Source organism: Dama dama, chromosome 20, assembly GCF_033118175.1.
Source record: "Dama dama isolate Ldn47 chromosome 20, ASM3311817v1, whole genome shotgun sequence".
NCBI classification, from domain to species: domain Eukaryota; kingdom Metazoa; phylum Chordata; class Mammalia; order Artiodactyla; family Cervidae; genus Dama; species Dama dama.
Genome location: NC_083700.1, coordinates 116,439,453 through 116,451,131, shown reverse-complemented (window position 1 = coordinate 116,451,131; position 11,679 = coordinate 116,439,453). Strand labels below are relative to the sequence as shown.

Genomic DNA, 11,679 nt, shown 5'->3' with positions numbered 1-11,679 from the left:
TCTGTCATTGGCTGGTGGCGCTAGAGGCGCGGACTGGCGCTCTCCGGCGCGCTGAGGAGAGCTCGGCGGGTGACTGGGCGACCTCAGGTGAGCCACCCGCGTGGGAGCACCGCCCCGCGCCCCACGTTGTCCCACTGCCCGCCCCGCGCCGCTCGGTCGGTGGCGGCCCGCTTGCCGCCCTGTGGCTGTTCGCGCCTGCCCGGGCCCGCCCCTCAGCGCCGCTCAGGGTCTCGGCCTGGGCCTGGCCCCAACCCGGCGCTCGGTCCTTGCCCCCAGAGGGACTGTGTGTGCCTGTCCTACCGCTGGAAGGGGCCAGGAGGAGGCTCGCTGAGCTTGACACCCAGGAGCTCCTCAGTGAACGTGTGTGCGGAGAGCCGTGAGCCTCATCCATGCTGTGAGCCTCATCCGTGCTGCCCGACGTCCCCACTGCACACCTGTGGTTTGTCTTTAACTTCCTCGCAAGCGTTTCTTTTCCTAGACAAGGACCGTGGCCTTGCGGTGGGTCTGATGCCTTCTGTCCCCTTACCTTCTACATCTGGCAAAGTAAACCTACGTCAATTCTGTGTCTTACTTTCTCTTGCGAGTTCCCCTCTGTGTCTTCCTGCCGTTGCTTTAAGACCTTATAATTTCTTGTGTGAATGACGGTGACTTCCCCCTTCCCCGTGTTGGTCAGGTTACCACCAAGCAGACCTTGAAAGTCAGTCTTTGGGGTAAGAGCCATACTGCCTGCGGCAACAAGAGGCCCTGGGAGTCAGCCCAGCTTCTTCAGACCCGTCTTAACGGGTGGACCCCTCCCCAGGGGCCCTGTAGGACTCACTGCAGTTCTTCCTGAAAGGTTCCTTCACTCTGCTTTGCCGGCTCAACTCTGCTGGTGCCTCCTCCAGGACGCCTGTGCTGGCCTCTCAAGTCTGAGAGGTGCCCTTGACTCATACCCTCCATCACAGCAGTGTCACCCTGGATACTCTGGAGGGGGCCTGGACGCGAGAAACAGACCGCCTCAGGATGGGCCCCACAGCTGACGTCCAGAGGAAGGCAGGTGTTAGGGTAGGGTCATCCTGTGGCTGCAAATGACATCGTGTCATTCTCAGCTCTGCCCGCCAGCATGTTAGCCTCACGCTGTGCTGCTCTGCTTGTACAGCGTGGTGGGAGCAGTTGGAACAAGCTGTCTCCTAGCGTTTGTTCTTCTGGGAGAAAGTTACTTGCTTCTAGACGTTCACCTGTAAGAGCAAGGAGTACTTTTCCAGAAGCTCCCTGCAAACCTCTCCTTCTGTTTGATTGGGGGTGGAGAGCGTCACTCACACCTTCTGGAATCAAGATCAGCACCAGGAGCAGGGTTAATTTGAGGCACCATCAGGCGCTGTCTGCATCCAGCTTCCCATGGCTTCTGCTCCGAGGGGATACAAAACAGAACAATCATACGCCTCCCCCCTCCTCTTAAAAACCACCCCACCTATTTTAAAACCCTTGGCCTGGATTTGCAGGCATTTCTGATTAGAGTTTGAGTCAAAATTGAATGGGTGAAAAAGGAAGTGATCTAAGGATGTGTGAAGCCAGGCTCTGTGCTCTCAGGGGCCAACCTGGGTCTGTGGCCTGGATGTGCTGTGTGACACTGAACTGGCCCCACAGACTACACTCAGTACAGAAGGTGCAAAGGGAGAAGGGATGGTTTTTTCTGCAGCCACTTCTTGGTTTATTAACTTCTGATATTCTTTGCTTCCTCAGTTCAGTTCAGTCACTCAGTCGCTTCTGACTCTGTGACCCCATGGACTGTAGCACGCCACGCCTCCCTGTCCATCATCAACTCCTGGAGTTTACTCAAACTCATGTCCATTGAGTCGGTGATGCCATCCAACCATCTCATCCTTTGTCATCCCCTTCTCCTCCCACCTTCAATCTTTCCCAGCATCAGGGTCTTTTCCAATGAGTCAGGTCTTCGCATCAGAAGTATAAAACATTCTGTGCCCTCTCCCCTCCCTTCATTTCCTTCTCTCCTCTCCCCAGTTTTTGTCATTTTGACAAAGTAAGCTTTTGTAACATTTACAGTGTATTCTGAAGAGTTTGATTACTGTCTTTTACAATGTAAAGTTCTATAACATTTATAATGTCTGAAGTCATAATCAAGTCTGCTGGACTTTGTCTACATGCTGGCTGTAGAAGCGGAAAACTAAAATATGATCATGTCACTGTTAGTTATTATAGAAATAATTAGAACATTGAGATGCTGAAAGAAGGAAATCTCAACCTTTGACATTTAAATGTTGCTCCTTGAAGGACAGCAACACCTTCTAATAGTTTATTATTTCACTTCTTTCTTGCTACTTCTTTCTATTCATTATTTCACTTCTTTCTACTCATTATTTGGTTCATGGTCAGCTATTACTGTTTAGGATCCCATGAGGTATGTAAACAGGTACATGTAAAATATCTCAGTTTTTCAGTGTATACTAGTTGATTGATTCGCAATATCAGTCACAAACCAAAGCAGTAAGGTGGACACGTTTAAGCCCACCACCCGAATTAGGACGTGGAAGACCCTGTGCCCTCATTCCCTCCCTCACTGCAGCTCAGAGGACCCTCAAAAGACACCTCCGGCCTGACGTTTGGGTTTGTCATGTAAGTGTGTATCCCTAAACTATGTGGATGAGGGGATGTTACACAGAAGGAATCCTATTGAGGATAGTCTTCTGTAACTTGTTTTTTTTTTCACATTTATTACTAAGACTTATCCGTGTGTGTACAGAATTTGTTTTCAGTCTATAATTCATAGCACGAATGTACCAGGATTTTTAGTCTGTTTTCTAATTGAGGAATGCTTAGGTTTTTATTTTTTTCTTTCGCCATTATGAGCCATACTGCCCTGAACATTCTTGAGTGTGACTTGCTATCCATGTGCAAAGATTTCTAGGATGTAAATCTGAGGGTGGAAAGTACTGTCAGAGAAGGTGAACGTTGGATTTTTTTCTGAAGAGATTATATTAATTTGTTAGTGTTCCCATTGATTCACATCTTTTTTTTTTTTACATCTTTTATCAACATTTGGTATTAAGAGTTTTTAGAACTCTTAACTTTTGCTGATTTCAGTTCAGTCGCTCAGTTGTGTCTGACTCTCTGCGACCCCATGGACCGCAGCACACCAGGCTTTTCTGTCTACCAACTCCTGGAGCCTACTCAAACTCATGTCCATCGAGTCGGTGATGCCATCCAACCGTCTCATCCTCTGTCGTCCCCTTCTCCTCCCGCCTTCAATATTTCCCAGCATCAGGGTCTTTTCCAATGAGTCAGTTATTCACATCAGGTGGCCATAGTTTTAGAGTTTCAGCTTCAGCATCTGTCCTTCCAATGAATATTCAGGACTGATTTCCTTTAGGATGGACTGGTTGGATTTCCTTGGAGTCCAAGGGACTCTCAAGAGTCTTCTCCAACACCACAGTTCAAAAGCATCCATTCTTTGGCGCTCAGTTTTCTTTATAGTCCAATTCTGACATCCATGTGTGACTACTGGAACAACTATAGCTTTGACTAGATGGACCTTTGTTGGCAAAGTAATGTCTCTGCTTTTTAATATGTTGTCTATGTTGGTCATAACTTTTCTTCCAAGGAGCAAGTGTCTTTTAATTTCATGGCTGCCGTCACCATCTGCAGTGATTTTGGAGCCTAAGAAAATAGTCTGTCACTGTTTCCACTGTTTCTCCATCTTATTTGCCATGAAGTGGTGGGGCCGGATGCCATGATCTTAGTTTTCTGAATGTCAAGCTTTAAGCCCACTCTTTCACACTCCTCTTTCACTTTCATCAAGAGGCTCTTTAGTTCTTTGCTTTCTGCGATAAGGGTGGTGTCATCTGCTCATCTGAGGTTATTGATATTTCTCCTGGCAGTCTTGATTCCAGCTTGTGCTTCATCCAGCCCAGCATTTCTTATGATGTACTCTGTATATAAGTTAAATAAGCAGGGTGACAATGTACAGCCTTGATGTACTCCTTTTCCGATTTGGAACCAGTCTGTGGTTTCATGTCTGATTCTAACTGTTGCTTCTTGACCTGCATACAGATTTCTCAGGAGGCAGGTCAAGTGGTCTGGTATTCCCATCTCCTTCAAAATTTTCCACAGTTTGTTGTGATCCGCAGAGTCAACAAAGCAGTGGATTTTTTTGGAACTCTCGCTTTTTAGATGACCCAATGGATGTTGGCAATTTGATCTCTGGTTCCTCTGCCTTTTCTAAATCCAGCTTGAACATTTAGAAGTTCACGGTTCATGTACTGTTGAAGCCTGTCTTGGAGAATTTTGAGCATTACTAGCGTGTGAGATGAGTGCAATTGTGTGGTAGTTTGAGCATTCTTTGGCATTGCCTTTCTTTGGGATTGGAATGAAAACTGACCTTTTCTAGTCCTGTGGCCATTGCTGAGTTTTCCAAATTTGCTGATTTAGTAGTGTAAAGTTGTCATGGTTATGCAAATGTCATGATTAAGTTTCTTGTCATAGGTTTACAGGATATTCTCTTGTGAAATTTTTTTTCCTTTTGCCTATTTTTCTTATTCCTTTTTTAAAGTTGAAATATAGTTGACTTACAATACTGGTTTCAGGTGTACATCATATGGTTTTGACATTTATGTACATTAGGAAACCATCTCCACAGTGAGTCTAGTAACTACCTGTCACCTCACAAAATTGTTACTGTGTTGTCATGTGCTTCCTGGACCTAGAGGTCTGTCCCTTTCTGCTGTTGTTTTCTCAAGTAAGTCCTCTGCTCTCTCTCCCTCTTTGCTCTTGCTGCAACCTCTCTAACTTGAATGTTGCCCTGCTTGATGTTGTCCTGGAGGTCCTTGAAGCTATTCTCATTTTCCTTAGTTCTTTTTTATTTTTCCTGTTCAGCTTGGGAGGTTTCTGTTCTACTACTCAGCCTTCCAGATCTTTGGTCTGTTCCTCTCTCATCTGATCTACTTGATTCCTTGGAGTACATTTTTTCATCTCTTGTATTCTCCAGTTCTGATTGGTTCTTTTACATATTTTTCACTCTTAGTAGACGTTCTCACTGTGTCCATCCCTTTGCCCTCCTGAATCCTGTGAGCATCTTTATGGTCATGATCTTGGACTCTTTTGGGCTTCCCTGGTGGCTCAGATGGTAAAGAATCTGCCTGTAATGCAGGAGACCCAGGTTCGATCCCCGGATCAGGAAGATCCCCTGGAGAAGGGAATGGCAACTCGCTCCAGTATTTTTGCCTGGAGAATTCCATGCACAGAGGAGTCTGGGGCTGCAGTCCATGGGGTCACAAAGAGTTGGACACAACTGAGTGACTAACACTTTGGACTCTTTTATCAGGTAGATAGTATGTGTGTTTGGTTACTCATGCCTGACTCTTTGCGACCCCATGGACTGCAGTTCACCAGGCTGCTCTGTCCATGGGATTCTCTAGGCAGGAATACTGGAGCAGGTTGCCATTTCCTCCTCCTGGGGATCGAACCCAGGTCTCCTGCATTAGCAGGTGGATTCTTTACCACTGAGCCACCTGGGTGGATTATTCATCTCCGTTTTGTTAAGTTCTTTCTCTTAGGTTTTCTGTTGTTCTTTCATTTGGAACATATTCTCCCATCTCTTCATCTTGCTAACCTTTATTTCTTCATACTAGGTAGGTTAGTTATGTCTGCCAGCCTTGGAGAAGTGGCTTTGTGTGAATAATGTCCTGTGGGGCCCAACAGCACGCCCAGCCGTGGCAGCAGGACCCGAGGCGTCAGGGCTGCCTCCTGTGTGGGTGGCGTGCACCTTTCTTTTGCGCTGGGGCTGGCTGCTGTGGTGTGCTGGTGTGTAGGACTGGCCGCAGCCCAGCTGCCTGGGAGGCCTTGCCTTGCGGCGTTGTTGTGGGCACAGTGGTGAGCTGGGCAGAAGCCTGGCGCCACTAGGCTAGAGGGAGGGTTCCAGGATCATGCCCACCAGCCCTGGTGTCAGCCCTGGGATCAAGATCACAGAAATGACTGCAGCCAGCATCCCAGTCCCCAGGTGAAGCCCCGCTGCCTCCTGCTTCTCCGGGAGGCTCTCTGAGACCCACAGGTGGTCTGGCCAAGCTCCTCTGGGACCATGGCCTCTGTGCGGGAGTTGAGAGTGCGTGAGAGTCTGTGCACAACCTCTGAGAGCAGCGTCTCTGTTTCCTGTAACCCTGGCTGCCAGCTCTTGGTTCTGCATGCCCAGACGGTAATGCAGAAGTGGGGTGCAGGCTCTAGGCGCACAGCGCCCTGGCCCTGGAGACCCCTGGCTGGGCCCCCCGCCCGTGGGTCTGTACTGTAGCATGCTTCCTGGCTCCGCCCGCTCCGCTGGGGTTCCTCCTTTTCCCTTCTCTCTTTCCCACCCCTTTCTCTTTGCTCTGACGGTCCTTGCATCGTAGGTTCTGACCCTGGACGGCTGTTTGGGACTGAGCTGAAGAATGAACTAGCTAAGCTGCCTTTGTCCTTGCCTGGCAGACATTGGTCAGCTTCCTTTGTGTTCCGGTGGACAGCGGTCCCGCTGGCTCGCTAGCTCCCCATGGAGGACGGGGGTTCAATGACCTCTGCAGAGGACAGCCGGGGCCCGGGCGGGAGCCCCCCGCTGCCGGTGCCCCCGGAGGGCCCCGCCGCGCCTGCCGCCTTGGAGCCCGGCAAGTCCTGGTCCTCAGCCCACAGACACGCGAGCAGGAGGCCCGGGCTGTCGAAGCTCTGCCAGAGCCGCATGCTGCTGTCAGGTAAGCAGCCTCTCCCCGCTGGCCGGCGGCCTGTGCAGGACGGGGCCACGCCGGCCTCCTTGCTCGGTGACTCTGCTCTGACGGGAGGGGGGAGGCCTGTGTTTCTGCCGCGTTGGTCCTGCTGTCACTTCTGAGCAGACGAGACACTCTCCTCGTCCAGGCGGGGCTGGGATCGGCCTGCAGTGCAGGGTCGGGCTTAGTCCGCGGTGTGTGAGGTGGCTGGCCAGGTGGGTGGGCTGCCTGGAGCCAGATGGCGTTTTGTTCACTGGACTCAGCATGTGCTGACTGCGCACGCCCAGGCTCCTGCTCTCCTTCAGATGCAGGCGGCTTAGATGGGCCCGCGGGCGGCCAGCCTCCCCAAGGCCTGCAGGGCCCAGATCCAGCCGAGGGGGAGGGCGCCGCTCTGCCAGGGCAGCTCCTTGTTGGAGGGGCCCCCTGGGGGGCAGCAGGTGGGAGTTGGCTGGAGCTGGAGGAGCGGGCTGGGGGGAGGGAGGTGGGGAAAGCAGAGGGGGACCTGAAGGGCTGGGTGAGAACGGCCTGCTGCCGGGAGCGGACTTTCCGGAGTGATGGTGAACGACCCTGCAGGTGGGGGGCCCGGGAGGACAGTGGGACAGTGGGGAGCTTGGCGTTGGTGCTGCTGTGTGCGGGTCTCGGCGGGCCCCGGGGGGTGTTGGAATGCACGGCTGAGTGCTTGTCAACACTGTAGTCACCTCGTCCTTGGGCCCTCTTGCAGGAGCTCGAGGCAGGGGTCGTGTGGGCTCCAATGTGTCCCTTTGCCTTCCAGAGGAGAGGTGGAGCTCTTACTGCCTGTCATCACTGGCTGCCCAAAACATCTGCACGAGCAAGGTGCACTGCGCGGCCACGCCGGGGCAGACGGACCTCGCGGGGTCCCTGGGCAGCACGTCCTGCTGCTCCCTGCTGCGGCGCTTGTCCTTGGGGTGGTCCCCACCGCTGCTTCCAGCCCCTGTGTGCAACCCCAACAAGGCCGTGTTCACCGTGGACGCCAAGACCACAGAGGTGCGTGCTGCGGGGTGTGACCCAGCCGCGCGCCTGGGGTCTGCGGCCTCAGCTTACTGCCTCAGATGGGCACCTGAGCGTGTCAGTGCAGCTAGGAGCACGGTTGGGTCTACCTCTGCAGCGGTGAGAGCAATGACTTTGGAGACCTCAGTATGAATCTGTCTGGGCAAATCGAGTCCTCCCATCCATGCAGAGACTCAAGGAGAGGGGGTAGTGCGTCGTGTAATCTTATTTGCTGAGCGTGGAGAGCCAGCATTTGCTAAAGCAAATGCATTAGCGGGATCGTGTTTGTGTGCACAGAGCTGAGGCTTTCAGGTGGGTGGGCATGGGGCTGGTCCCCGCCACCGCGCCCGTCTTGGTGGGGGATGCTGGCGTGGTGCCAGTCTCCTGCTGCACTGCCGGCAGTTGTTTCTGTTTCTCTGGGGTGGAGGAGCTGCGGTGGCTCTGCTGAGAGTTGCCGACGGTGGGGCGGAGAGCGAGGCCTGCGCCGCCTTCCCCTCAGCTGCTCCGGGGGCGGAGGAGCTGCTGCTGACACGGGGCCTCCTCTCTGTGACCGCAGATCCTGGTGGCCAACGACAGAGCATGCCGGCTCCTGGGCTACAGCAGCCACGACCTCATTGGCCAGAAGCTCACGCAGCTCTTCCTGAAGCCAGACCCCGATGTGGTGCAGGCCCTCAGCGAGGAGCATGTGGAGGCTGACGGGCATGCCGCCGTCGCTTTCGGCACCGTGGTGAGTGCAGGCCTCTGGGCTGCTGGCGTTCACGGTTGGCCGTCCCGCCTGTGGCCCTGGCATAGGGGGCAGCTGGGAAGGGGGGTGGGCATGGGCGAGACCACATCAGAGTGGAGACGCTGCACTTTCCTGGTGCTCCTTGATGAGGGATGAGGCTCGACCCGCACTGGCAAGCCTGCAGGGCCCACGCCAGGTTCTGGGGAGCTGGCAGTTCTGTCATCTCCCATCTCCGTCTCCATGCCCACCTGTCTGGTGGTGTTGGGGGCTGGCATGGCTACAACGATTCCCTGGAGCTTTGGGCTCCCCCATGTGTGTGTCCAGGCTGGACGTTGACAGGCTGACTTGCGTGTTAAATGCTGAGCCCTGAGCCTGAGGCCTTGAAACAAGTTAGATAGGATCACGTACACCCAGAAAATTACGCGTCCACGGGACTACTGCCTAGAAAGAAAAGCAAACACTGAACATGTGTGGGTGTCTTTCCTTTAAGAAATCTGGCCACCATGTTTCCCTTGCTTTATACTCCGCCGTGAAGCGGAGTATGAGAACAGCTACTTTTCTGATAGATCACTCACTCAGAGACCATATGGTCGAGCGTCGGAAGCCTTGTTTGCACTTTAATTTCTATACGGGAGGCGGGTGAGCAGCGGGCAGGCACGCCCGCGGGCCAGGCTTGGGCCACTCTGAGCCCCTCTGTGCCCCAGGTGGACATTGTGAGCCGCAGCGGGGAGAGGATCCCGGTGTCCGTGTGGATGAAGAGGGTGAAGCAGGAGAGCAGCCTCTGCTGCGTGGTCATGCTGGAGCCCGTGGAGCGGGTCTCGGCCTGGGTGGCGTTCCGGAGCGACGTGAGTCACGTTCAGGTCCCCAGCTGTGGGTCACCTTACCCCTTGGGGCCCCCCTGCCCCGGCGTGTCAGCACATGGTGTCCCCCGGGGCCTTGGGGCAGGAAGAGGGCCTGCGGCCCTCCTGGTAGCTGTGCTTGGGCAGGGCATCCGACCTCCCTGGCCTCTGTTCCCCCACCTGTGCTCGTGGGATATGAGCCCGGCCCCCACAGGATGATCTTAACACTTGGATAAAGTCACACGTGTGCCCCCTGGGTGGTGGCTGACACGCAGGCTGCACTTAAGGCTGGCGTGGGTGTGCCGCTTGTGTGTGTGGTTTGTGAGCCTCCAGCGTGAGCCGGGCTTCTGTGGGTGCCTGGGGGAACACGCGTTTGGGAACATCTGGCAGAGCTGGGAGACAGCATTCTGAGGGCGGCTCCCTTTGCCCCTGCACTTTCGAGGCTGGGGCGGGGGGCGCACCACAGCCTTGCCTTCAGCTGGAAGGTACAGAGGTTCAGTGAGGTTTGAAGCTGAAGCACAGGGAACTTGGATCACAAGGCTCAACACCGGCTTTTCCTCCTAGGGCACCGTGACGTCCTGTGATGGGCTCTTCGCGCACCTGCACGGCTTCGCGTCTGGGGAGGAGGTGGTTGGGCAGCACATCACAGACCTCATCCCTTCCCTGCAGCTCCCCACTCCTGGCGAGCACATCCCCACGGTAGGTCCTCAGGGCAGGGCCCTGGCCGCTGGCGCTGCCTGGCTGAAGCTGGGCCCTGTGGCTGCTGGAGTCTGTCTAGTGTCGGTTGAGTTCTTAGACCCAGCTCCATGACCTGACAGCAGGAATGTCTGCACTGCAGTCTTGACCGAGGCTCAGAGCCTCTGCGGCGCCCCGACTGGCCACCCCTGCCCCTGGTCCCCTTCCTGGAGCTCCTGTTGGGGCCTCTTTTTTGAGAGGTCTGGGGGCTGCGAGGAGGAGGAGTGACTGGTGGGCGTCGTCTCCCGCCCAAGTCAGGACTGCGGGTCAGGTGGTGGCAGTCGCTCGGTAGCTCTGGGGGGCAGTGGGGGTTTGGGCTGGGGGTTCTCCTCTCAGCTGGCCCCCCCAGTTCCCAGGGGCCCTGTTTCACAACTAGCGTGCGGCCTTCACACAGCGGTTACACTGCCAGGATTCACCTGATGTCACAATCAGCCACCTGCAGGGTCAGATGGTCAGGGGTGGTCAAGCTGGGGTAAGGTCGGCTCTGCTGCTGCAGGAAATAGACCCTTCCAGGATGTCGTGGGCTCTCCCTGGCTCTCCTCTGCCTTCAGGCTGAGAGCCAGGCCCTCCCGGGCAGTGGGGTGCTAGTTTCAGTCCCTCCAGCTCGATGGGAAGCCCCTTCTCCCGCACCTTGCTCTCTTTATGCCCCTTATTCTGTCCTGAGACAGTGGACCTCCTGAAGCCCAAAGCTGTGGGGCTCAGTTGGTGCAACCACTGTTAGGGGACTGTTCGGCAGCCTCTCATGCTTAACTCTGGCGTGCTGGCATAAGTCCTTTTGGACTTGTTAAGTCGCTTCAGTTGTGTCCTAATCTTTGCTATTCTATGGACTGTAACTGCCAGGCTCCTCTGTCCATGGGATTCTCCAGGCAGGAATACTGGAGTGGGTTGCCAGGTGTTCCTCCAGGGGATCTTTCCGACCCAGGGATCGAACCCATGTCTCTTTTGTCTCCTGCGTTGGCAGGTGGATTCTTTACCATTAGCGCCACCTGGGAAGCCCTTGCTTAACTCTGAACATAAGCACACTTCTGCCCCACCCCAGGCACGCATCCAGAGGAGGTGTGTGTGCCAGGAGGCATGTGTTTGTGTCTGCCAGGAGGCACACGTGCACACGTGTGTGTGTACCAAAAGACATGTGCAGGCATACTCCCAGCAGCTCCATGCTGGATCCACCTGTCACCTCTGCAGCAAAAGTGGCTGTGCCCTTCTTTCCTCGGGGCTCACTGGGGCCTGGGGTCTTACCAGGGGGAGTCTGGGGTCTTGAGTTCCGCCCCCGGTCAGGGTGCAGGGCTGGTGCAGGGAGCTTCCCCATGTTTGGGCCTTGGGCCTCTGCAGATCTTGTGGGGGAACCCTTAAAAAGGAGGCAGGCACACTGGGTGAGGGGTAGACACAGGCCTGGGGGCTGGCCGTCTTGAGAGCAGAAAGGAGCTGACCTGGAAAGCCTGTTAGACGCTTCTCTTGTGGGATTTGCTTGGGAGAGTGGACAGGTTCTGAGTGTTTAAAGCAGAAAAATTTGATGGAGGACTTGGTGGTGTGGATGATGGGGGGGCCGTGGAGGCAGAGTGGAGATGGACAGACTACCCGGAGGCCAGCAGTCTGGGGAGCCCCCGTCCCCCCGGCTGCAGAGGCAGGTGCTGGGGGCCTGGTGGTCCAGGTG

General features: G+C 54.8%; 1 protein-coding gene across 4 annotated transcripts in view; it reads left to right on the top strand.

The window, feature by feature from the left end:
• The first annotated feature begins 21 nt into the window (after positions 1–21).
• PASK (PAS domain containing serine/threonine kinase) overlaps positions 22–11,679 on the top strand; it is a 33,321-nt gene continuing 21,663 nt past the window's right edge. The window contains exons 1-6 of one of the 4 annotated variants that reach the window (XM_061122665.1): positions 22–87; positions 6,451–6,707; positions 7,492–7,724; positions 8,284–8,454; positions 9,156–9,296; positions 9,855–9,989. In XM_061122665.1, coding sequence (XP_060978648.1) covers positions 6,512–6,707; positions 7,492–7,724; positions 8,284–8,454; positions 9,156–9,296; positions 9,855–9,989 — 876 coding nt within the window. In that variant the 5' untranslated portion in view covers positions 22–87; positions 6,451–6,511. Of the gene's footprint in view, positions 88–235; positions 499–6,374; positions 6,708–7,491; positions 7,725–8,283; positions 8,455–9,155; positions 9,297–9,854; positions 9,990–11,679 lie in introns of those variants that run through there. The other 3 variants (XM_061122664.1, XM_061122663.1, XM_061122662.1) reach the window with 3 other exon arrangements.